The sequence below is a fragment of the Cannabis sativa genome, chromosome 2, assembly GCF_029168945.1.
Source record: "Cannabis sativa cultivar Pink pepper isolate KNU-18-1 chromosome 2, ASM2916894v1, whole genome shotgun sequence".
Lineage (NCBI taxonomy): Eukaryota > Viridiplantae > Streptophyta > Magnoliopsida > Rosales > Cannabaceae > Cannabis > Cannabis sativa.
In genome coordinates, this window is record NC_083602.1 from 76,318,159 (window position 1) to 76,345,267 (window position 27,109).

The 27,109-nt window shown below is 32.2% G+C and overlaps 2 protein-coding genes, 1 long non-coding RNA gene and 1 other non-coding gene across 9 annotated transcripts; 2 read left to right on the forward strand and 2 right to left on the reverse strand.

Annotated features, from left to right (window-relative positions):
* Positions 1 to 2,995: 2,995 nt before the first annotated feature.
* LOC115721366 (uncharacterized) lies at positions 2,996 to 4,969 on the forward strand. Of its 6 annotated transcripts, none has more exons than XR_009686407.1 (6): positions 2,996 to 3,096; positions 3,189 to 3,310; positions 3,441 to 3,586; positions 3,718 to 3,791; positions 3,870 to 3,998; positions 4,646 to 4,969. It is a non-coding gene; the product is annotated as an uncharacterized LOC115721366 (long non-coding RNA). The 6 variants fall into 6 exon arrangements; XR_009686405.1 differs by having other exon boundaries at positions 3,882 to 3,998; XR_009686406.1 differs by having other exon boundaries at positions 3,895 to 3,998.
* Positions 4,970 to 9,810: 4,841 nt separating this feature from the next.
* Positions 9,811 to 14,755, reverse strand: LOC115718533 (FRIGIDA-like protein 5). The gene is made up of 4 exons (XM_030647334.2): positions 12,755 to 14,755; positions 11,177 to 11,710; positions 10,880 to 11,052; positions 9,811 to 10,775 (listed from the first exon to the last, which is right to left on the reverse strand). Exons 1-4 carry the CDS (start codon positions 14,463 to 14,465, stop codon positions 10,284 to 10,286), a joined length of 2,910 nt encoding a protein of 969 aa, XP_030503194.2. The 5' UTR covers positions 14,466 to 14,755; the 3' UTR covers positions 9,811 to 10,283.
* Positions 14,756 to 21,863: 7,108 nt separating this feature from the next.
* Positions 21,864 to 24,341, reverse strand: LOC115720166 (uncharacterized). Its single transcript, XM_061109625.1, has 2 exons — positions 23,891 to 24,341; positions 21,864 to 23,728 (listed from the first exon to the last, which is right to left on the reverse strand). The coding sequence occupies exons 1-2, from the start codon at positions 24,339 to 24,341 to the stop codon at positions 21,864 to 21,866; spliced, it is 2,316 nt and encodes a 771-aa protein (XP_060965608.1).
* LOC115721625 (small nucleolar RNA R71) lies at positions 23,794 to 23,900 on the forward strand. The gene has a single exon (XR_004012632.1). It is a non-coding gene; the product is annotated as a small nucleolar RNA R71 (small nucleolar RNA).
* Positions 24,342 to 27,109: the final 2,768 nt, after the last annotated feature.

Below are 27,109 nucleotides of genomic sequence, written 5' to 3' on the forward strand. Positions count from 1 at the left end.
CATGGCTATTTGCAATCAAGCAATAATAGGTTTTGAAAACTTACAAACAAGCTAAAACACATACTCCTGCAACAAGGTTAGCTGGATAGTTGGATGTAGGATTTATTTAATTTTAAATTAAATTATTAATTTCGAAATAATTAATTAAATAAAAAAAAATCGAAAATTTAAAAAAAAATGAAACATTCGAAATTTAAAAAAAAAAAAATTAAAATTAAACCTACAATTTTGAAAAATCAGGTTTCAACCAACCTAAATATCATTTCAAAATTTGCTAACTACTTTTAAAATTTAAATGTTATTTTATAAATAAAAATTAAATAAAAAATTAAAAAAGATAAATGAATATCTTTTTCAGATTTTAAATGTAATTTAAATAAATAAAATAACAAAATTTAAAAGTTAGCAAAATATCTTATATCTATTTAAAATTACATGATTATAGTTATCTTATTTTAAATTTAAATAAGGTCAAATTATTTAAAAAAAAAAAAAGATTTTATTTACAAATTTAAAATCTGACCTTAAATTTAAAAATAAAATAAGATATAATCAAATTTAAAAATAAGATTGATAATTAAGCAAAAAAGATAGATACTAACTATTTTAAATTTAAATTACACTAATATCTTGAATTAAATTTAAAAAATATTAAATTAATTCATAATGATAATTAGAATTGAATTAGGAATAGTTTTAGTATAAATATAGAACTACACAAAAAAACAGAAGTTAATTCCATGAAAAAGCATGAAAAATCGAAGAAAAACGAAAAAATTGTGAGCTGTACGGACAGTTTTCGCGATCGCAGGAAAATTTCAGCACAGTTCCGATTTTTCGGAATCTTCAAAAAATCATAACTAATTCAAATTAAATTGAAATTGAGTTCTGTAAAAAAGTAAATTGCTTAATTTTTTCCATACTATCCAATAAAAATAATTCCAGAAACAGAATCGCAATTATTTTTCACGAAAATTCACAAACATCAATCAATCATCAAATAACACTCAATACAACATGATACCATCCAAAAACAAACAAGCAATCGTTTTAAAGTCCAAATTTCTTGCAAGTAAATCAATTACCATGGCTCTGATACCAGTTGTTGGAATTTATTTTACCAGGATCTTAGATCTACTCACAAGTATGTTTATTAACACCCTAAATATGAACTTTCTAAAACGATGAAATAAACACATATAAAGTTTAAGAAACCTTACATTGGGTGCAGCGGAATTAAATGACTCCTTCCGTTCAGATATCTAGCCCTTGATTCCTTTCTGTAGCAGAGCATTATCAATATCTGAACCTGGATCTCTTTCTCTGAATTTTTGATGCTGAAACCTCCTTCTTGCTGAAAGTCTTTCTTTACGATCTTCCTCACTATGATTGAGGTATCACTTGCTGTGTGTGGGGCACTACTCTCACACTAAGATTTTCGAAATTGAAGAGGGAAGGAGAAAGAGAAGGGTCAGCCAAAGATAGGGAGAGAGAAGGCTCAGTTTTTTTCTGAATGAAAAAGTAGAAAATTTAAGTGTGTAAATTTCCTGAAGCCTTCACTATTTATTTATAGCATTCCACTAGGGTTAGGTTTGAATTATTTGGCATTAAAATAATGAAAATATCAGTTTAAATTGCCTACAAAAGTGGCTGGCCATGCTTAGTGGATTTGGGCCTCACTTTTTGCAATTTTGCAGTTTTATCTTTTCTGCATCTGATTTTCTCGAAAACACCAATTTTCTAATTCAACCATTTAAAAGCCAATTCTAACTATTTAATAACTATAAATAATTATTAAATAATATTGTCATTTATCGTATTTATTAATTGAACCATACAAAGTATCATAATTAACAAATATGCCCCTAAAACTCTTTCTTTACAATTTCGTCCTTACTTAGTGAAAAATTCAGAAATAGACATAGTCTAATTTGAGAATTATAATTGATTAATCAAAACCAATTATATGAGTCTTACAAGCAATATTATCTCAACTAGTGCGGGGACCATGGGTCTATATAACCGAGCTTCCAATAAGTAGATCAAGAATTTATTACTAAAATTCACTAACTTATTAATTCTTCGTTGAATCCATGCATAGAACTTAGAATTGCACTCTCAGTATATAGAATGCTCTATATGTTCCACCATATAGACACATCATTAGTTATCTATTGTTATAATCCTAATGTGATCAATGATCCTCTATATGAATGATCTACACTGTAAAGGGATTAAATTACCGTTACACCCTACAATGTATTTATTCCTTAAAACACTTGACCCCGTATAAATGATATTTCAGCTTATGTGAAATGAGTACTCCACCATTTATGTTCGTTTGGTCAAGCTCGAAGGAGATCATCTTTTGCTTACTATTCGCCAGATAGAAGCTATAGATTCCATGTTTATGATAGCGCTCCCACTCAATTGCACTACCGTGTTCCCAAAATGTATGTATCACCCTGACCTAAAAGTAGGCTTAACTAACAAATCAAAGAACACGAATAGCCTTTCAAGATTGAGCCTAATCATAACAGGATTAAGAACATTTGATCTAGGATCAACTAGGCGATATTGACTTGAATAGATATTACGGTAAGTTTAATAAATCTAAGTCAAAGTTCAATATCGGTCCCTTCCGATGCATACTCCATGCATCCAACCTGAGCTTTACTTTAACCAATGCTCTGGAAAGAACATAGCATTTCTCCAAATGCAAGTAAACTCTGTTGTAGATTATCATATCAGTAAAACCCTATGTCTGATAAATCTAGGAAACTTTATTCACATAGTCATGTTTATTTTCCAATGTGTTGACGGCACAATAAACAGGATGAAGTATGTGAAAAGGGTTTTAGATGAATTTATACATTATGTACATATAATCATGAAAAAAATCATGTGAACCATGCAACATTAAATGTTATTTCTGATCTATATTAATAAGTAAATCTGATTATATTGAAATGAGTTTTATTTAGGGCATAAAACCCAACAATAACCCATTCAGACCACCACCAGTAGCTCCGACAGACCACCCCCAAACTCTGACTCCGATAACTCTTCCTGTTGGCGTCCTCCTCTCAGTGGCAGGTATAATTTTGTATATTTTTTATACTTTGATGAGATACTACCGACACCCCAAGTCCGGATCTAACCCCCTAAGATTTTTTTCATATTGTAAGGGCTTTGATTCTATTCCAGTTGGGAAAGTGAGCTATAAATTAATATACAAACAAGGAAGGTAGAGGAGGCCTTAAACTAGGAGTCATGGCTTCTATGTCATGTGGTGTTTGCCCTGTCATTAGTGAGTATAGGCCCTTTATAGTGTTATCTCTCCCAAAATTAACGTGAATTAATGACTTCCCTTATTTATTATTATTGTTGTTATTATGATTATTATGTAATGGCTTCTATATGTTGCTTGTTTGGTCTAGGAGAGTGGGATTGGGACTATTAGTTATCACTCATGGCTTCACTGTTTCGCTTGAAGATTTTTAACCTCACCTTTGTTGTGCTGTGCTCTGCCCCACTCTTTTGTTGATTTTTCATCCAATTACAGCTACCAATGTTAAATATTGTGGTATTTCTCTTTTCAATCTTCATTTGTGTGTGTGATAACCTTCTTGAATAGAATAGCTATTTTTGTAAAACATTCGATAAATTTGTATATTTAATTATTTTTCTTCTTGGAATTGTAATTTAAAATTGTAGATAATAAAATTGACTAAGCTATTTAGGTCCATGGAGTAGAGATTTCCCCTGATCCTGTGGTACTCTCAACTTTGGTACTCTCTCTTTCTTATCATTATGTTCAATTATGTTAGACCGTGAAATTAGTTACAATTTAATTAAATTTGGTGAAGATGATGAATTAGGTTCTTCTGCTAGGACTAGGAGGGTATATGCTGGACTGTTATTGGATGCTAGGGGTACTCTTTTGTTGCTGGCAAAGCCAGTGGAAGAGGCTTATGCCACAATTGGTGCCAAATATGGTGAGTTTAATTGTTTTATCATTTTGGGACTTCTTCATTTTTCTCCAAAATATTAAAATATTAAAGTTTGAGTTTTTTCTGTTATAGTGGGTTCTACATATGGTCTTTTATTTGAGATAGGTTTACAAGTTATATACAAAAGTGTCTGTATTGATTTGAGATTTAAAGTTAAATAAACTTTGGAGTTAATATATATAATAGTGGCCATATGTTTTTTTTTTTTATTCGTGTTGTTGAGAATTTTAACCAGATTACAATGATTTTGTAATCAAGTTGAGGTCTTTCCATTAAAGTAGTATCAAGCTCTTCAATTAAACTTTTGCTTGTGACAATGTGTGTAAAAAGACTTTGTTTTAAACTACTCTTTGATAGTGGATTGGTAGCTTCAGTAGTTGTTTTGAGTTTATTGGATCATCTTTTTTATTATTGTACTAAGGTATAATTCTAATATTAAAACTATGTTAACAGTGGTTGATTTTGAAGAAAACGTTAGAAAAAGGATTATTGCCTCAGAAATATCATAGCTAATATTTTGTTTTGAGTAAATATTAATATTTTATGTTTACTTTCTAACTCTCTGCTTTGAATTAATTGCAGTTAGTTGTCAAATTCTTCTTAATTAATCACAATTTTTTTCTTTTTATTAGTAATTGCAGGAAATCAGTTGTGCCAAGCCTGCAAATTTGCCTCCTATTGTTGGACTATGTTAGTATCTAAATCAAACAAACTCAAATTGTGTTAACCCAAAGCACTATTATAAGTCAGATTTGGTAGTGCCTACATATAAAATTTGGTCAACAATTCAAGATTCTCCCTTAGTCCCTTAGGTGCTTCAGTGATTGTTTTGTTTTTTCTTAGTTTACTTTTTATTAGACTTTTACTTGAAGTTTACTTTCTTCTATATTGATTATTGTAAATAATTGAGTATGACTCTGTTAACTAATTTTGCTATAAGCATCATTTTTTTATAACGAACACCTCTAATTGACTTATTTGATATGTATATTTTTCTTTCTTAATAAAAACAAATAATTTTTTATTTTGTATTGATATTAGGAATGTTTTAGTACTTAAGCACAAAGATATGAAAATGAAAATCTCAAATAAAATAATTGTGCAATTGTAGTATAATTTTATTATAGATTACAATTTCTCTCTAAGAGCATCTCCAAGTGCTATTATTGTGTGTATATGTGTTTTTTTATCCGTATCCATATATAAGATCCTATATAAAGATAAAAATATTGATCTAAATTTTTTTTTCACAAAAATAATAAAAAAGATAATATAAGATCCTATATATTTCTTATATATATTTTTAAGTCAGCATTTTATTTTACATACACATTGAAGTTGTGTTTTGTTTAGTATATGAATATTGAATTTTAGTTTATTTTTGAATTATCTTAAGAACATATTACAGTTAAATTATCAAGTCTTTTTAAACACTAATATATTGCATCCAATATTTACTTTTAATTGTCAAAATTATAAAATACATTATTTAAATATACATAATAATAATCTTACCTAATAACTAATATATATTTTTTTTTCAATTATTAATTGTATCACTTTTAAATAAAATAGAAAATACCTAACATAAAGTTTAGTATATGTGCCTCGCACGTAACTTTTTACTAGTATATATATAAATATGTATGGGTGCACTCTTAATGGGTATTACCCATTTAGAAAATTTTGAGTTTTTATGCTTAATTTTTCTATCTAATTAAAAAAAATCTCTCATTTTTATATCATATGGGCTGAGAATGTTCCATCAGTAAAAAAAAAAGTTTTTTAGCAAGAAAAATAAGAAAAAAAAATTGAATTTGAGTTAAATATTTTTGTATGAACATATTTTTGATATAGCATAAAAAGAGATTTTTGATAGTTTTTTTAATTAAGTAGTTAAATTAAGCATAAAAATTTAAATTTGTGATTTCATTATTCATTGTTAGATCAAAATTCGATGGTTTGATATTTTTAAAATTAATATTTATAGTTAAATTTATTTAGTAACCATTCATGGGTCATACCCATTAAGAAGTGTTCCATATACATATACTAGTTAGATGTTGCGTGCGAGGCACGTATACTTAATTTTATGCTAGGTGTTTTCTACTTTATTTAAAAATAGTACAATAATTAATTAAAAAAAACATATTATTAATTATTGTTTGAAATTATTTTTAGGTATATTAAATAGTGGTATTGTAAATTGTGTGTCACTATATTTTATAAGTAAAACATAGTTGTATCTATAAATTTATGATTTGTACATTGTTATTAATAATAAAAAGTACGTTAATCTCAATATATACGTACTCATATAGTAGTTATCTTGACATGAAACTTTTGTATTTTTTTTTAGGAAGCATGGTTCTCCCCCTTAAGCAACTCAATTGATCATATGCTATCTATATGATTAATAACAAAGTTAAAAGTATTCCTACAAAATTAATTATTATTTTTCAATTAGGGCTATTTGCCAAACCCCATAACATTTGAGGAGAGAGGAACTACAATATCTGTGCAGGTACCACTCAATCTCAGACCTTGTGAGAGCATACCATAGGCCAGATCGTTTGGACTTACCCCTCTAGATTAAAAAAATTATAATATTAGAACAAGCATAACTTGAGCAGTCAGAATGTACTTTGTAAGATTTAAAAGTGGAGGTTCATCAGGATATTTTTCTGTATGCAAAAAAATCAAACCTAGCTGAACTGCAATAGAATATTTTAAAACCACAAGGTTAAAGAAAGTGTAATAATTCAAGATTAAAAGAAAAGTGCAAAGTTTAATTTTGTAAGTAATAACCTGGAGAAGATTCAAATTCTGCTTCATCATCTTGTTAAAATAGAGTAAAGAAATATTTACATATAAGAATACTTATTTTCATGTCATTATAAGTCATATTATGGAAAGGGCCGCAATTAAATGGGAGTTCATAGTTGAAAGTAACACAAATAAACAAGTATAATTGAGAAGAGTATCACAAATTACTGAAAAAATCTGATAGAATCATCTAATCACTTCATCTGAAAAGTGAGATGAGTCTCAATAACAGAGTTAGTACAACTATAAAAAAAAAACATAGTAAGGATTACATACTTGTGGAACCACTTTTATTTGGAAGCTCCGGTTGGAAGTATTTAATTAATCCACTCTCTCCAGAGTGAATTTCTAGCATGAAAAATCAAACCAAAAATAAGTGAGCAGAGACAACTCAGTATTAGGAGGAAGAAAATGGCAAGAAATTGCAATCTTATATATATGAAGTAATATTTAAATGTTAAATCTTTGAACTCATCCATAAGAATTGCTTCTAATACTTTGATTTCCATCTCTTGTTCCTGTGCATAGCTTGTAGATATATAGTTCACAGCAACTAAATGTAAGAGGTCCAAAATTTTAAGAACAAACAATGTAGAGTTACATCTAAACTCAATTATATAGCAATCTCTAAATGAAATACTTATTTGAGCGAAACCTTCAAAGATGAATTAGAATTTAAAATATATTTATGTTTAGCATATTGGTATCAAACTCACTGATAAATATTCAGCACTCTTTCCAATATTCAGATGTGTTTGCTCCATGTTTAAGTACTTAGAGCATGCGGGTCCAAACTGGGTTTGGTGCTCAAGGAATTCAATTGGTTTTCTTCGGTGAAAATTGAGCAAGGACAATTATTTCTCAGAGATCATCATAGTCCAAATGACTATATAAACAAAATAACTCACGCCACACGGTTATACACCAATTGTTATCATACACAAATGTTCTATAATGATTGAATATAACCACGTAAAATATTAATTAAGAAGTGAATTTCACATATAATCATAATCAACACCATAAGGCTATTTAAAGACCAAACTCATTCAATTCCAAACACTTACCAAATATAATAAACAGATAGTACATAGAAAGATATGAATAATTACCTGATTCAAATGAGTGGGATTAACAAAAAAAATCGTGATTTTTTTTATATTTGATGATGAATGGTCGAGCCGAGCTGAGTTGAGCAAATCACAAAGACCTAAATATAAATTCTCAATGATCATCAAAAGTCAATTAAAAAAACAAATTAAATATATATTTATTGAGATTAGACCCTCAATATCTCTGTCGTCAAGAACTGAACAATAACAGAGTAAATTCACTTGATTGATCCGATTGAAAAAGAAATCCTAGAAAATGTAATTGAAAGAGAAAAGAGTGAGAATTGTGATGTGGGTCGAGATTGGAACCTCAGTCTACAAAAGAAAATAAGGGGAATCGGAGGCATAAAGATTTCAATGCATCTCGGCCTTTAGGACTGACACTGAGATTGAATTATTATTTTGTAGATGAATTGGTGTCTCTTTTGAATTGCACTGTTTTGAATAGTTACAATTATTAATTAACAGTGTTAATTTTAAACTGTTAAACAGAAATTCACAACAAATCTATTAAACACAACAAATTCCATCAAATTAGATTTGGCTTAGCTTGTGTTCCGTGTTGGTTATACGATTAAGATTTTAAAGTAATTGTAATTTATTTAAAAATTAATAAAAAACTGTTATTTTTGAATAGAAAACTTAAAAAAAAAAATCACCCAATAATTTCTCATAAACTAATAATTCTGTTATATAGGCACATTTTATATAGAACTAGTAAACAGGCCGTGCTTCGCGTGCGGCAATCAAATTATTATATAAATAGGTATTAAAAAATTTTAAATTATATATTTATTAAAAAAAATAATAAATTTATATAGAAAACTTTATAGAATTCTAAAAAAAATATTATACAATTTCTTATATAAATAAAAAAGCACACAATTTTTTTAAAAGTATATTATCGTGAAAAAAAAATTAGAAACTGAACAATAAATCTATAGAAAACTCATCATAGATAATTTTTTTAGTACATACATATTTATTTATTAGTTATTATATATGGTTGTATAGTTTTATTTTTATTCTTTTTAATTGATTAGTGATTTTTAATTAAATAAAATAGAATTAAAAAAATAGAAAAATAAGAGAATTTAAATAGAACAAAATAATAACATAAAAAGAGAAAATTAAGAAGAATAGATATTTAGAAATTTTAATTTTTTAATTATTAATTAATTATCATAAATATTTTTATTTAATAGAGATATATACAATTAAATTAGATATAATAATAATAAGAGAAACGTGTACCTATATGTATTGTGTTTTTTCTTATAAGAAAATAATTAGTTTATATTAGGTATTTTTAATGGAAATTTATTAAAATAATAGTAAAATACTAATTTATAGATTTATACTTTAATAAAATATTAAAAATGAGAGAATTAAGGAAAGAAGAGAAAAATAGATTTAGAAAGATTTTAGAGTACCACATCACCGCTTCATACTTCTCCATTATAGAAGTATAGATATAGATAGATATATATTATGAATAAGCGAAAAACTAATTAGTTTTAACCTATAAACACATTTGAGTTGGTGAAAAATTAGAAAATTTGTTACTGAACAATTTAAGAGAATGTAAAAAACAAAAAACATTAAAACATAAATAAAAGAATGATACAATGCAGAAAAAACATGGTGCAAAATAAAAAACAAATAAATAAATAAACAAGTAAATGAGATGAATTAGAAGGTTACACATGGGATTTCTTTAGCACTCCTCTACAAATAATTTACAGAATTGCATTTGAAATTTTGTTCCAGCTGACAAAAAATTCTGGGTCCGCATGCACACAATTATGAATAGCAATTCCATAAATATAACAAGTAAAATATGATTTTACGCGAGCATGATATAATTTGTAAATGTTTTCAAACCTAGACAACAAACTTCTACACAATTACAGTGAAGTAAAGAAATATGAACAAGATGAGTAATAGTATAAAATAAAAAAATTCACAGCATATCATCCCCCACCTATATAAATTTGGGTGACATCTTTAGTCTTGTTTTTACAGTCAAAAACAAAATGCATGTTGTGTTAAGTAACTATGGAAGTAATTGATCCACTGTACTACTGTAGACTAAGCTCGGAACCAGATCAAATCCACCACCACATGTTGGGTTTTCGCAAATGAGCTTATACACAAATGCCTCATATTTGGGAAATAGAACCATGTGAATGAATGCCTAGGTACATATATAAACGAAAAAAGCAAAAGAATGTCTATTGATGATGATACTTACCACAAATTTTCCTCAATCACTGACAACTACGCATTGATGTAAAATTATTAGTTTTGTGCCCAACGTGTGGTATGAAAACTAATAAAAGGTAAATAGATGGGGTTCATACTGATCAGGCAAGACACCAACAGCATTGTTGCTATCAGCTGAACCAAACTGTAGACGGCTAGCCAACGCAGCTCCAACTCCAATCAGATGATTAGGTGGATAATTCATTTGCTGAGGAACTACTTTTGAAACTGGCGAGCAACTGGATTTAGGGGAAGAAGTTGCTCGGGTACATTGGTTTTTGCTTTGCTTTTGCGATTGTTGTTGAGAGACTGGACTGCCCTTTCTTCTTTTTCTTCTCCCGCCTGTCTGCTGCTGCTGCTGTTGCGGCTGTGGCTGTGGCTGTTTTTCATCCTGGGACTGGAAAAATAGTGTTGAATGCTTCCTGTCGTTCTTTATCTTTTCCAGCAAGGCAATGCGCTTTGTTATATTGTCAGGTGAGAGTTGAGTTTCAAGACCATAAATTTTGATGCATTCAACTACATTCATTAGAGCAGCTATTTCTTCGTCAGTGGCTGCATCCTGTGAGCAGTTCTTAATATGTCATGATTACGCATGCAACAAAAATGGCAGTTCGTTATAAAAAAGAGAAGCAAATCATGACACTCGAAAATATGGGATCGTACCTTTTCTTCGGCTGATTTCTTTTGCACACAAAGCTGTCTGGTATAACTCTTCACATAGTCCATGTACTCTTTCAATAGTTTAACTGGCTCGAACATTTCTGTTAACTCGAATGCATAAGTGAGTCTGATTGCCGCAATGAATTTGTTCCTTTGAATCAGATGTTGAATAAAGACTGCAGTATGTGTAATAAATTGTAGGCTTTACAAAATCTCACAAGCGCAATCAACTAATAATAAAGTATGAAAATATAAATCATGTTACATAGGGCAGCAAGCAAAATTTAATAATAAACTTACAAGGAATCTTATATGCAGAAGCAAGGGGACGACTTAGTTCTAGAGCATGTTTATTTTGAGTGATCGTATCCAGAAAACTCAAAATATCATCATCATCTTCAAAGATTGGAAAAATTCGATATATACCAAGGAAATGTAGAAACCCCAAAAGCTCTAAAGAGTTTTCAATATTGGCTCTTATCTTTTCTTTCCACTCATATGCTACCTTTATTGCATATTCTCTCAAGTGAGATTCAATTCGTGGTGAGATTCTCAATAGCTGCTCAAACAAGGAAATGTAACTCAACATGACACTTTCCTTAAAACCAACATCTCCACTCTTCCGAAGTTTAGAAAAAGACTCTTCCACAATGACCAAAACTTGTTTTGCTGGGTCCGGCATTTGCAGAACAGATAAAATTTTGTCCTGTGTCAATTCTTCAAGCAAAATATGCTCAGAACTTCTTTCGCTCGTGGTTGAAATGGATTTAAAATTTGAAGAACTTGCGGCAGTGTCGTTTGCTCCAAAATTTTGTGCTTCCTCCTCCATGTCAACTGCAGAAAGAAGAGAATTTGGAACAAGAAAATAAACCATAACAACAACACAGATTACTTGCACTGGCCTGTGTATTCGAAAGTCTTTCTCAAAATTATAATAGAAATAGGCAATCAATTAATCATACAATGATAGGCCACTATAGAGAGTAGCTCGGAATTGGATACTGTAAGTATTATAATATACTGGATCAACCATTCAGATGTTTAACCCAGTAGTTACGCCAACTCTAAAATTGAAAAATTCTTTAGCGGTTGTTTCTAAGAGAATGAGAAAAAAAAGTAAAGATTCTCTCTCTATAGTTATATCCATTAACTTTTTTAGCGGTTGTTTCAGATCATCAATGGATATACTACTGCACGTGCTATCTCCTGTAGTATATCCATTGATGCGCAACTCTTCCGGCAAAAGGTGGATGAAAACCATAAGCTTGTCTCAGAAATGTCAATGTAGAAAACCTTATGCTGACATGCTCATGTACACGAAATAATGGCATTGAGAACCTACATATGTTCACAACTTCACATGCATCGTAGGGGAAGAAAGAGAAAGAATCTTTAGGACTAAATATTTTAACAGTTGAATATGAGTAATGATGTGCCAGAGCCAGGCAAAGCAGGTAACAGGGACCACATTTGTCTGGGATAAGCAAGTATACAAACAACATTTGTGGGTCCCAGCAGCACTATAATGATGCCATAAATAATATGAAAGATACTGTTAAGCTCTTACTTTCACAAGATTCTGTGGCTGACACAGATTTTTACTAGAGAACATAAACGAACTCGTGTTGTATTATAAAATATTATATTAAATTGTGTTGTATTTCATATTTTTATATAATATTATATTAAATTTTGATTTATATTAAAACATAATATATATACAATATAAGACTACGAGATATAATACTATAATTATATAACATACAATATAATACTATATAATACAATAATACAATACCATATAACAAAGTGTAAACCAAACGGACTCATAAAAACTCCATAAACAGTATAGGTAGAAATATAAACAGAGAAGCTCACCATGTTCTTTGTCTGCAATGCAAAGGGCCCGATGTAATTCAATAGCTTCTCTGTTCTGGTCAACAACATCAAAGAGACTGAGAACCTCATCAGCATTAAAAGCAGAGGACAGTCTAAAGCTAGCCAAAAGCTGCAAAAAACCCAGCACTTCCAAACTTTTCTCTTTCTCAGTGGTCACGGTCATCTTAGCCTTCCAATCAACAGCCAATTTCATTGCTTCCTCTCTCACTTGAGGGCTAATATCGGGTGAAGTGTTCATTAATTGTCCCAACAAAAGAAGGCAGCTCCTTCTTACAATTTTCAGGTCAAGCTCCTTATTATCACTACTTGAATGCAAGGGGTAAAACCCCTTAACTGCATCTAATACCAACTTTGGAGGGTCTGGTGATGTTTGAAGAACAGCATAAAGTTCAGTACAACGAAATTCATGCCTCCTCAATTGATCACTCAAAAGCATCTGCAAGTATTGCCCATTAGTGATGCTGTATTGATAGGTAGCAAATGATAGAAAATCCGCAGTGTTGAGATTATTTTCTGATTTGTCAAGCTTAAGATTATTTTCTTCAGTTACTCCTAATAAACCAGTTGACTTTTGTATAGATTCAAACCCTATCTGTCTCCAAGTAGGAAACTCATTGACCCTTTTCTCAAATAGGTCTCTTTTCTCTACTTCTTGGAAACGTTCTTCCACCAATCTTTGAAATGAAGCAACATTCTTCTCTTTCAATTCAACCTCTTCGAGGATTTCTTTGACCCCTTTTTGGATCAAACCCAATTCCTCAATTTTTGATTCTAACGATTTTTCCTTCAGTTGAAGATTCTCCACCAAACTCTCAAATTGCACCCCTTTCATATCAAATTCAAAAGCACATTCGTCCACTGATTTTTTCAATGAAAAAAAATTATTCTTAATCACTTCCTCATCCATCCGAACGAACTCAAGTCTCTTTTCGATTGACTCAAATTCCGAAAGCTTTCCAAGAATCGAGAATTGAATCGATTTAAGCTTTTCGTCATTCAATTTAATTTCTTTCTCACATTCGTGAATTGAACTTCTAAGCACTCTGAGTATCTGTTCTTTCTGCTCAATTTCGTTCTTATGATCCTCAACCACACCTCGAACCGAACGATACTGTCTATCCTTCACATCGAGATCATCTTTGCATTTCCTCAGCATTCCTCGAATCGAATCAAGTTCTTTCTTCTTAGTTTCAACTTCGTCAGACCTTTCCCTAATACTTCTCTCCAGAGAATCCAATCTCCTTGTCCTCTCTTTAATACCTTTCGCCAAATGCTCCATATCTTTTTCCTTCTCTACTAACGATTTCTGCGCCTGGTGGTATCTCCTCACAGTATCCTCAAGTTCTTCGCGTTTTTTCTTAATCGACAAATCCAACGCCTGGTTACGCTCTTCGATTCTTTTCTCGACGCCATTCAAATTCTCTGCTTTCACCGCAATATCCACGGACAACTGCGATTCCTTGGCTTCCAACTGCTTCTCTCTGGCTTCCACATTCTTCTCCCGCTCCACAAGCTCTTCAAGTTTCTCATTGAGCGTTTTCCGAATGGAGTTAAAATGTTCCTCAAGGTCTTTCCATTGAAATGTTAACATAAGCAGTGTAGAAGCTTCTGTATTCAGAACTTCGTAAGCTTTGCCGAGACTGCCTTGCTTCAGTTCTGTTACTTTCAACTCCGACGCTACTTCTTCCATTTGCAATATAATGAGAGACAACCAAATCGTAAGGACTAAGTCACTAGAGTATACACTGAAAAATCACTAGCAAGTGTTGTTCCGCCATTAGAGAATGATGCTTGAACTCGAAACCCTAGAATCCAGAAAAATATATATTTTTTCTTCAAAAAAAAAAAGTGAATATGTAATGTAGGACTTGACTTGAGGAATGAAATTAAATTAAAATATTTATAATGTTGAGATATTTCCGGCATTATATAAATTTTTGAGGAAAGGGAGGATTGGACTACAACGTACACATTTGTTTAAGGGCCACTACCACAGTACCACTACACACGTTTTCCATTTTTATTTTTGGCCAATTATTTAGAACCTCACTTCAAAAACATTTTGAAGTGTGAGATCTCTCAATTCAATTAGACCCGTTGGATTGAATTCTAAAGTCAAATAAGTTATATTCTATGGATGGTAATTGTACAGGGGTAAAGTTTTTAAAAAGATGAGCAACCCACTAATTTGTTTGAAAGTGTATTTTATAGGGGAGAAAAATTGATTTAAAATAATTCAGTAATTTATTTTTGTACGTTTTATTGTATTATATCTTTCATCATCTCAATTCGTCCTGAGTTTTTTATTTTCTTTTTTAATGTCAATTTAGAAAAGTGTACCGTTACAAAAAAGAATGGTTTTAATATTTTTATGATTATATATATACTTTAAAATACGGAAGTTTAATTTTTTGCAGTAATAATAGTTAAATTATATTTTAAAACTCTGTAGGCACTTGACCGTTAAATATTAAGTCATTATCTACGTGTCATTTTCTTATTGGTATATTTAAATTAATTTTTTTTAAAAAAATAAAAATTTAATGACTTGAACCAATCAGAAATTGTCACGTGTCAATTTACTTAACACTTAACAGTCACGTACCAATAAAAGTTCAAGAATTATAACTTAGGTATTATTATTGTCAAAAAATTAAACATAAGTATTTATTTACAACTGGACTTAAATTTAAGTATTTAAGTTAAAAATTATTCATATAAATATAATATTAGGAACAGTTTACTGCTAAAGCATTAAAAAATCTATTTTACTAGTGGATAAATGCCAACACTTTTTTGTGGCAAATGTATTGCAATATTATTTTTTTTAGGAGTGACAAAATATGTCATCATATCGTGTTCGTGTCATATTTTATATGACTGCTTCTACATTTCGTGTTAGGCGTATCGACCCATTTTTGACTCATGTCTAATTTTCTCAACCGTAACCCTCCGTAAAATTTCGTATCATGTTCATATTGACCCACTTTGACTCGTTTCACTATTACTTAAGCTAGAGTTGTAGAAAAAATAATAGATTTAAGTTAAATTAAAAAAAACTCATATACATTATGTATATATAAATTTTTTTATATATAATAATAAAAATAAAAAATTTAAAAATATTTAAAAAAAAAATTAAAGAAAAATTTAAAATTTTTTAACTTAAGATTGAATCACTAAATATGTATTTTTACATAATTATATTATTAATGATAATTTTTTATTTTATTTTATTTAAAAAAAATTGTGTTAATTTCGTGTTAAGCGGGTCGTGTCATGTTTGACCTATTTCATTTTGGATTAAGTCGTGTCGACCCATTTTCGACCCACATTTAATTTTCTCGACCCTAACTCATAAAATTTATGTCGTGTGTTTGTGTACAATGTCAGAATCCGTTTTTCCACCTCTATTTTTTCTCATATTTTAGTATGAATTGTTAAGTTTGACTTTTGACTCATTAATGGTCATGTGTCAGCATATTATTTTTACATGTTTTAGAATTTTCATCACAAAAAATTAAAAAAAAAATGGTATTATTGTCTATTAATAAACACAAAGTATAGGTACTCTAACCACATAATTTACTTTATTTATTGTTTAAAAAAAAAGATTTTTTTCATTTTTACACTTTAAAACAGTTTTTTTCTTTTTTCATTTTTACGGAATTCTACATAGAAACTCCCATTGTAACTAGCGTTGCAACCTAAATCGCAACAAAAAATCGTATAGAAACCCTTATTGCAACTAGCGCTGCAAACACTTTAGAAACTCAAACCGTAAATTTGAAAAAAAAAAAAAAGTTAAAAAAATAGTATATAGGATAATTCCCCTAAAAAAATACGGTTGAAATTTTATTTTTATTTTCATTTTCATAATGATTTATTTTATTTTTATATATGTTTTTTACTTTTAAAAATCAAAATTATTTAACTTTTATACTTTAAAGTTGTTATCTCAATTTTTGAAAGGGGACAGGAGTGCCTGGGCGGAGTTTAAGTGGCGCATGGGCGCTACATTCTGGGTTTTTACTATTGAGTGCTCATATTAGTATTTTGGTCATAATGTCTTCAATTTTGCTTGGAATTAGATGATTCAGGTTGTTCTAGAAAGCTGAGAACAATATCTAAAACTTTCATATTTAGTTCCAAGTCCAGTTCTACCTTGAAAGCTATCAAAAGTCACAATTACATTCTACTTAGTCAAATCGAGCTCTCCCGCCTCCACCATTTACCATCAAAACGTGTTTAAATCACGTCAAACAGCTCCCAACGTATGATTAATCATCAATTCTCCTAAAAAAAATAAAATTATATTAATCAACAGTTCAAAGAACAAAAATAATACCATTAACACGAGTAAACGACCATATTTATAAGATAAATATGGACTTATCAGGAACATTTTTGATGTAAATGTTGCTAACGAGGAGAGAAGTAACCTGCCCAAGTCTACTCCTGGTAGTCACTTCGCAAGGTTTGCTATTTGGACTAAGATAATATGCGGGAAGTGTTGTGAAAATTATATTGATTTATAATTGTGCAAGTGTACACAATCACAAACAAGTAATACAATAATAAGTAAATCAAAGTTCGTCTCCACAGGGACTTTTTACTAAATAATGCAAAATCAACTAACAGCAATTCCAAGAATTTTAAATAAAAATAAAACAAAGTAACAAATTAATGCAAGAGAAAAATTCTTAACCTTAATTCTAAACTTGAGAAATAATATTTTAAACTAAATAAACTAAAAATAAGAAGCTAAAAGTGATTAAAGTGGTGATAATTTCAGATTTGGAAAATAGACTTGGGTGATTAATTTCTACTTGTATGTCCCAGTTGATACATCAATGACTCAGCAATCCTGGCAGAGTTAACAGATTTAAAAAAAAAAACCAGCAAGCTTTTTCCAAAACTTGCAATAAACCATTCATAATCTCACAATGCATTCCTACATCAGTTTAGATCATAATTAAATAGCCCAATAAAGCATCAACTCTTTAGTTATGCATGGTAGCAAAATATTCCTATTTCACTACTAATTAATACCTAAAAGAAAAGGTAAAAATCATGCATCAATTAGAGGGGTTCAACTAGGTCTTACTTTTCCAAGTAAGATCTAGCTCGATAAATGTTAAGGATGGCCAAAAATTAACATTCAATCAATATTTCATCACAACTAATTGAACTAAGACAAGATTACTTAATCATTGCAAAATTAAAATACTAGTCCATACAAGGGTTCATAACCACCCAAATCTCAAAGAGTTTAGTTCATAGCTGAAATTAAAAACTCAAAACCAGAAAATGAAATGTTCATGGAGTTAAAGAGAAAACTAGAGCGTAGAAAATGGTACAAAATGAAGAGGAGAGCAAGAGAAATGAGTTTTTAGCTCAAATACTTTCTTTGGAGTTTGCCTTCTTCTCCTTCTTCTCAATCTTCTTCTTCTCTTCTTTGTACTCTCTTCTTTTTTCCTTTCTTCTCTTTACTTTTTTCTGCAAACTTTGTACCCTCTATTCAAAGTGCAGCCACCATTCTATTCTTATGTCCTCTCTTTTTTTTTTGCCCCCCCAATTAGGGTACTAAAGTTTACCCTAATTGGAAATCCAAGTCATGGTCCACTTGTCCTTCATTTTCTACATATTTGTTGAGTCATAGCCAAATTTCGCCACCTCAGCTCCTTTCTTTCTTCATTAAAGCCAGCTGGACTTTTAGCCAAAATATACTTACTGGGCTGGCAGTTGCTACGTGATGATTGCTATAGCAATGCCAGTCAGCAATAAGCATTTTTCTGCTCCTTTCCTCCTTGTCCCAAATATTTCCAAATACCTATTCTTGCATTTTTTCTGCTTAATACACATAAAAACAACAACATAGTCTATTTAACACTTACTAACACACACACTTCCATTTATTACAAAGACACAACAAACTAAACACAATTTTATAATATAGACACTAATTGCTCCACAAATTAACTTAAAATTCACGCTTAAAGATATAAAAATTACTCTAAATCTTAGAGTTATCAACACCCCAAACTTAGAATCTTGCTCGTCCCCGAGCAATGACAACACAAAATAAACAAAATAAAACACAACAACAAATTTTTACACAAAGACTCAACATACAAGACAAATGAGAGATTTCATAGAAATTCAAGGTTGCCTAGCGAACATTGATGCTCTCAGAAAAAATGGAATTAAATGGAATAGGAAATCGCTTGCCGTAACTTTATATGCTGCCCCTTTAAAGTTTTTGTCATTGGATAACATTAATATGTCCTAAAAGTCACCTAATCAACAATTTATACAAGTATATCCCACCTAAACTTTGAACTTTCTACAACTACCTTAAACTTTTTTTTTTCATTCATTTCAGCTCCATAAGTTGGATTAGTGCACTCCTCTCCACTAATGTAGTCTAAACTTATCCCCTAGATCAATAGGACTTTACTAGGCTTGTAATGTTAGGCTTGGGTTAGGGTATGGTAAAGGATGTATTTAAGCTAGCTCAACACCTAACTACTTTGTTATAGTGAGATTCCTCTCACCTAGAAACTCGAGACCAGACTCCTATTTAAAGGACACGTGTATTCAGATTTCCAATGAAAGCTGAAATGTCCGTGAGAGACTTCTCGAAGTTTAAACCTCGCCCAGGATAAAGCCAGTGAGATACTGCGAGTATGACCTAAGTCGGATCGCATAACCGTAATTCGCATTATGCAGGGTAGACCCAACTCGCATGTGTCAGGACATATGCGAATATCCCCTCTATACTTATGCGAAAGCATAGAGACCAACTCTCTATGATGCGATTTGGTCCCAACGACCCAATAGCCCTGACAAGCCGATATAGATTCGCATGTCTAGGTTCTACCAGCTCGACATGCGATGTCTACAAGAGGCAATTACCTAAGGGTGCAGACGTTCCAAACGTACTGATGACTCTGCGAGCTCAACAACGGAACATGAACAGTCAACTCGCAGAAGTGGAAAGACGCATACGTTGATGGACTTGATAACTGTCGTTCATTTATTAATGTTAACGTTGCTTGGGTTTAATTATTGCAATTCAATATGTAAATAATGGATTAACAATGAATGTGATCCTTGTGTAACCGATTGGACACCTGCTTTGTATATAAAGAGGTGATCCACCATGAAATGGCACCTACGAATCCCTTGCTACAGTGGACTAAGCAGATCATAATCTGACTGAACCACTATAATTCTCTGTCTTATTGTTATTTTCCAGCTGTCATTGATTGTTTTCCCATTCCCAGTCGAGTACTCGGCATTCTAGGTTGAATACTCGCACTTGTCTTTACACATAAAATTCTCCTTGATATTAATAAAACAATATAATTTGGTGTTGCGAAATTCACTCGACAACATACTTCACTTGTCAAAAACCGAGCCTCTTCCTTATGATTTTTTTTTTAACTCACTTCCCTAACTCATTATACTCACAAGTACTTAGTATTGAAATATACTTCTCTTGCTATGTTTATTCTTTTTTTTTTTGAACTAAAAATGGGGGGAACACCCCAAACTTAGTTGCAAGCATATATATATATTTTTTCATTGCTGATTTTTTTTATATATATATATTAGCAAGAAAATTATTACTATATTATACTTATATAATAGATAGCAAGAGAAGGTTAATTGAAAATGCATACTAATATAGTTTGTGAGCTAATTCCCCCACCCCAAACTTACAACCCAACATTGTCCCCAATGTGGCTAAAAGTATAACATTGAATTAGCTCGCCACAAGTTACACTCACCGCACTCACCCTAAACTTAATGTGAAACTTGGCTCTTGACAAGTGAGCAATTAAGTTAGGACAGGTGTGGAAATGCAAATTAGGATTGGCGTTAGATGTATGATTGGGTTGCACAACAAAAAGAGGCTAAACGGCTCAAACTTGGGTGACTAGGGAAAAATTGATTTTATAGGGAAGGTTAGAAAGGCTCAAACGTCCAAAGATGGCCTAAATCATTTCTAAGGGACAAGTCTAGCTAGGATTTCGCTTCAAGGAGATGCACTAACCAATTCTAGATGCTAAAAGTATATATGTGAAGCAATCGTATGAAAAATGCAAAGCATGGTGGAAAAATAAAAGTATAAACTAGTGAGGAGAGACTAAAGAGAAACATCCATAATATCCAACAATTCAGCATGAAAAGGCAACAAATAAAATTAGGCAGCAACAATACTGGAATGAGCGGAAAATATCATCATCGAGCAGAACACTAGGCCACAGAAAAACTCATAAATCTCTCAATGTCAAACTAACAACCACATAAACGACATAAAATAAAAGTTCCAAACACAAAAGACAACGCACAATTAGCACAATACAAAGTAAAAACGACACATCACAGAAAAATAGAAATTAGCTTAGGTATTAGGAAACTTCCTCTACTCGGAGTCCTCGTGGGGCTCCTCCGTATTCGAAGTTGATGGTCCAGCCCACGGGTCGAGAACTTACTGAGGGAACGGCGGGAACCTGGGCTCAAATTATGGCGTTGTCCTCCTAAACGCACGCTCCATGACTGCGTCGCGCTTTTGCTCATAGTCCCACATTGCGTGCAATCAGTCACACATTTGCTGCTGCACTTTCTATAGCAACTGGATAGCATTCTGCCACCCCAAACTTAATTCTTGTGCCCAATTTAAAATTCCTTCACTTCCACAGCCTTCTTCACTTGATTCTTTGCACAAAGAAAAGAAATACTTTCTCAATTTCACCATGACAATTATTTAAACTAATTATATAATATATATCTAAATTCTTTTCTTTCTTGGGGTGCCTTCATTGATTTTTTTTTTCTTTTCATTCTTTTTCATTTTTTTTTCAATTCAATCTTTCTCTTTTTTTTTTCTTTTTCTTTTGGCACCCCCAAATTACAAACATCACGCATCCTTCAAGGAGATAGAAGTCTTTTCTCGATTGACCTCTTCTCCCCCAAACTTCACTCCTTGGCCTTTCACTAAGAATTTTCTTCTTGAAAGTGCTTCACGAAGTTCCACCACCCCATCAGGGTATACTCTCACCACCAAGAAAGATCCATCTCACCTTGAATCTAGTCGTCCATGAGTAGCCTTCGTTAAAGAGTTGGAAAAAATCACTTGTTGCCCAACTTCAAACATTTGAGACTGAAATTTTCTACTAAGCTTCTTTTTCTTTCTCTTCTTTTTGGGTGGTTGTTTAGGGTCAAATAATGCTTTGTCTTTGCCTTCTTGTGGCTCGTGATCCTTAGTAATTTCTTTAAGGGGAATCTTCTTTCTCACCTTCTTACTAACTTTGAATTTGGACTCCTCAACCATATTAGGATCCATATCTCCAATTGCTAAGCATTCTCCTATTGCATCCGGAGCACGTATGGGACGGAAAACCTTGAATGTGGCTTGCTCATCTTGAGCTCTCATGGTGAGCTCTCCTTTTTCAACATCTATCAAAGTCCTTCCCGTGACAAGAAATGGCCTCCTTAAAATGATTGGAACTTCCCTATCTTCCTCATAGTCAAGAATAATGAAATCTGCTGGAAAGATGAACTTATCTACTTGTACCAAAACATCTTCAATTTTTCCATCCGGATGAGCCATGGAACGATCCACTAATTGCAAAGTGACGGTAGTTGGCCTTGCTTCTCCAATTACCAACTTCTTGAAAATAGACATGGGCATGAGATTAATACTAGCTCCCAAATCACAAAGAGCTCTTCCAACATCTCGACCCCCAATGGAAATTGGAATTGTGAAGCTGCCCGGATCTTTCAACTTAGGTGGAATTTTATTCTTCAACATAGCGCTACAGCCCTCGGTCAAAGCGACCGTTTCAAACTCGCCAAGCCTCCTTTTCTTTGTCAAAATATCTTTTAAGAACTTGACATAATTCGGCATTTGCTCTAACGCTTCCACCAAGGGAATATTGATATGGAGCTGCTTCAACACATCTAAAAACTTCTTGAATTGCCCATCTTGCTGCTGTTTCTGAAATCTTTGAGGAAATGGAAGGGGTGGTTTAGAACTAGAACATACTGGTGCGGATTGCTGACTGTCAGATTGCTGACCCGTTGCTGTATCAACTGGTCTGGTATCAGCAATTTCCTGGGCAGTTTTTTTACTCAATTTTTCGTCGATTTGGATTGAAGTGGGCTCCCCACTACCCTTTATTTCCTCCTCGGAATTTTTCAGATGCTTGCCACTCCTCAAGTGAATGGATTTGCATTGTTCCTTCCCATCCCTCCTTGGATTCTCCGTGTCGCTAGGCAAAGAACCTTGCGGCCTAGCTTTTAATTCATTGGCCAAATGTCCAAGTTGCAACTCTAAGTTTCGAAGAAAGGCAGCTTGACTTTGTATCACCGCATCATTTTTGGCCATATAATCCCGCATTAGACTCTCCAAAGAACTTGGTTGGGAATTTTGAGCATGTTGTGGATGTCGCGGTTGTTGTGAAAAACCCGGTGGATATGCTTGTCTTCCTTGGGCTGGTGCGGTGCTTGAGCTTGCTCCTTGACCCCCCCAAGACAAATTAGGATGATTCTTCCATGCTTGATTGTAAGAGTTTGAGAATGCCCCATTGTTTCTATTAAAATTCTGATTTCCCATGTAACAAACGGACTCCGGATTAGATGGACACTTCTCAAACGCATGCCCTTCTCTACAAAACACACATGAGACATCATCACTTTGAATGGCAGCAGCTGGTTGAATATTTTTAGAGTTCCCAATGCTCAAATTCTTCAAAACATTCGTCATGGAAGCCATTTGAGCTGTCAAAGCCGTTATTGCATCCACTTCAAGAACCCCCGCCACTTTTCTACTACCTGGAGCTCTTGTGTTGGACCATTGGTAATTGTTACTTGCAATGGTCTCCAAAATCTCAAATGCTTCGTTGTAAGACTTCGACAAAATAGCACCATTGGCTGATGCATCTAGCACCATTTGAGAAGTTGCATTCAAGCCATTATAAAAAGTCTCCATCTGAATACAATGTGGAATGCCATGATGTGGACACTTTCGCAAAAGTTCCTTAAACCTCTCCCACGCATCACTTGCGGACTCATCTTCAAGTTGATGAAAAGACATGATCTCACTTCTGAATTTTGCATTTCTAGTAGGAGGAAAGTATTTCCTCAGAAACTTCTCAGCAAAGTCATTCCAATTGGTAACAAAATCAGGAGACAAAGTGTTGAGCCATGATCTAGCTCGGTCTCGTAGTGAGAATGGGAATAGCTTCAACCTTAGCACCTCTTCACTTACTCCTTGGATCTTGAAAGAATCACTCATCTCCAAGAATGAACGGAGATGGAGGTGAGGATCTTCAGTTGGCATCTCGCTGAATTGCCCCACGGTTTGGAGCATTTGAAACATCACTGGCTTGAGCTCAAACTGCGGTGCTTGTATTTCAGGCCTCACAATGCCTGGATTGAGCTCATTAAACATGGGGGCAGCATACTCCCTTATAGCCCTTGCTCGATCATCTACCAATATGATGGGACTAACAATTTGTTGAGCAATCCCATCATCATCAAGATTCTCAGCCATGATGTCTCAGCCCTTAGCCTTTTGAACCCTTCTTCTTCTTCGGAATGTGCGTTTAATCTCGGGGTCAATAGGAGCAAGTTCAAAGTCCTCTTGTTGGTTCATACACTATAGATACCTGAGATTACAAAGAACAACCAACAAGATTAAAAGCACAAAAATTCTTAGAATGTCGATTAGTTGATAAAACAAAATTTAGAACTTAAAGTCCCCAACAACGGCGCCAAAAACTTGTTATGAAAATTATATTGATTTATAATTGCGCAAGTGTACACAATCACAAACAAGTAATACAATGATAAGTAAATCAAAGTTCGTCTCCACAGGGAATTTTTACTAAATAATGCAAAATCAACTAACAACAATTCCAAGAATTTCAAATAAAAATAAAACAAAGTAACAAATTAATGCAAGAGAAAAATTCTTAACCTTAATTCTAAACTTGAGAAATAATATTTTAAACTAAATAAACTAAAAATAAGAAGCTAAAAGTGATTAAAGTGGTGATAATTTCAGATTTGGAAAATAGACTTGGGTGATTAATTTCCACTTGTATGTCCCAGTTGATACAGCAATGACCCAGCAATGACTCAGCAATCCTGGCAGAGTTAATAGATTTAAAAAAAAAAAAAAACCAGCAAGCTTTTTCCAAAACTTGCAATAAACCATTCATAATCTCACAATGCATTCCTACATCAGTTCAGATCATAAATAGCCCAATAAAGCATCAACTCTTTAGTTATGCATGGTAGCAAAATATTCCTATTTCACTACTAATTAATACCTAAAAGAAAAGGTAAAAATCATGCATCAATTAGAGGGGTTCAACTAGGTCTTACTTTTCCAAGTAAGATCTAGCTTGATAAATGTTAAGGATGGCCAAAAATTAACATTCAATCAACATTTCATCATAACTAATTGAACTAAGACAAGATTACTTAATCATTGCAAAATCAAAATACTAGTCCATACAAGGGTTCATAACCACCCAAATCTCAAAGAGTTTAGTTCATAGCTGAAATTAAAAACTCAAAACTAGAAAATGAAATGTTCATGGAGTTAAGAGAAAACTAGAGAGTAGAAAATGATACAAAATGAAGAGGTGAGCAAGAGAAATGAGTTTTTAGCTCAAATCTTTTCCTTGGAGGTTGCCTTCTTCTCCTTCTTCTCAATCTTCTTCTTCTCTTCTTTGTACCTCTTCTTTTTTCCTTTCTTCTCTGTACTTTTTTCTGCAAAATCCGTACCCTCTATTCAAAGTGCAGCCACCATTCTATTCTTATGTCCTCTCTTTTTTTTCCCCCCCCAATTAGGGTACTAAAGTTTACCCTAATTGGAAATCCAAGTCATAGTCCACTTGTCCTTCATTTTCCACATATTTGTTGAGTCATTAGCCAAATTTTGCAACCTCAGCTCCTTTCTTTCTTCAGTGAAGCCAGCTGGACTTTCAACCAAAATATACTTACTGGGCTGGCAGTTGCTACGCGATGATTGCTATAGCAATTCCAGTCAGCAATAGGCATTTTTCTGCTCCTTTCCTCCTTGTCCCAAATATTTCCAAATACCTATTCTTGCATTTTTTTCTGCTTAATACACATAAAAACAACAACATAAGTCTATTTAACACTTACTAACACACACACTACCATTTATTACAAAGACACAACAAACTAAACACAATTACATAATATAGACACTAATTTCTCCACAATTCAGCTTAAAATTCACGCTTAAAGATATAAAAAATAACTCTAAATCTTAGAGTTATCAAGAAGCCTATGTTCAACATACATTCTCCTGTAGCATTTTCTTCGAGGAAGAGTATTGTTATGGACATGCTCGACCATAACATGTTAAAAACCTAGTAATCAATAACAGTTATTTCTATCATTTTAAGTAGAGGCAGTTATATCTACTTTCCTCCTGTTGAAAAAATATATATGAAACGTAAAGAATGCCTATGTTTCATAACCGTTAACTAGATAAGATAAAAAATAACTGCGATCATACTCCTATAAATAACAGTAACAACAATGTACAAAAGACAGCCAAATTTCCAACTTAGAGAAATTTATGCCAAATTGTATCTTCATTCATAAAATTTTAGAAATAACATTGACCCGTGGAGTATGTAGAGTTAATTTAAAAACCACACAAAAAGTCTTTCTCTTTCTTTTATTATCCAGCATTTAAATTCATTGCATTTATTGTCAATAGACATTCAAAGTATTAATTATTAAGTCTCAATTAATACTAACGAATTTTTGAGTTAACACTTATTGAATTGGTTTTGGGCCTAAAGCCTAAGGCCCAAAAGAAAAATAAGTAGGTGTGGCTGTTGGGTTTTGTGCCCTAAATAAAACCTATTTCAATATAATCAGATTTACTAGTTAATAAAGATCAGAAATAACATTTTATGTTGCATGGTTCACATGATTTATTTCATGATTGTTTAATGTATAAATTCTATTAAGTCCAGAACATATGTATTTGTTATTGATTATAGTGTTGTCAGCACAGTGGAATATAATCTTGATTATATGTTCGAAAGTTTAATTCCCTAATTTGTCAGTTCACTGGACTTAGACTGGCATGATAATCAGCGATAGGTATTCTTACACCTTGGATAAGTGGTATGTCCTTTCTAGGGCATTGGCAAAGTTTACCAGTATCGAATGTATGGAGTATACATTGGAAGGGACCGATATTGAACTTTGATTAGATATGTTAAATTTACCGTAATATCTATTCAATTCAATATCACCTAGTTGATC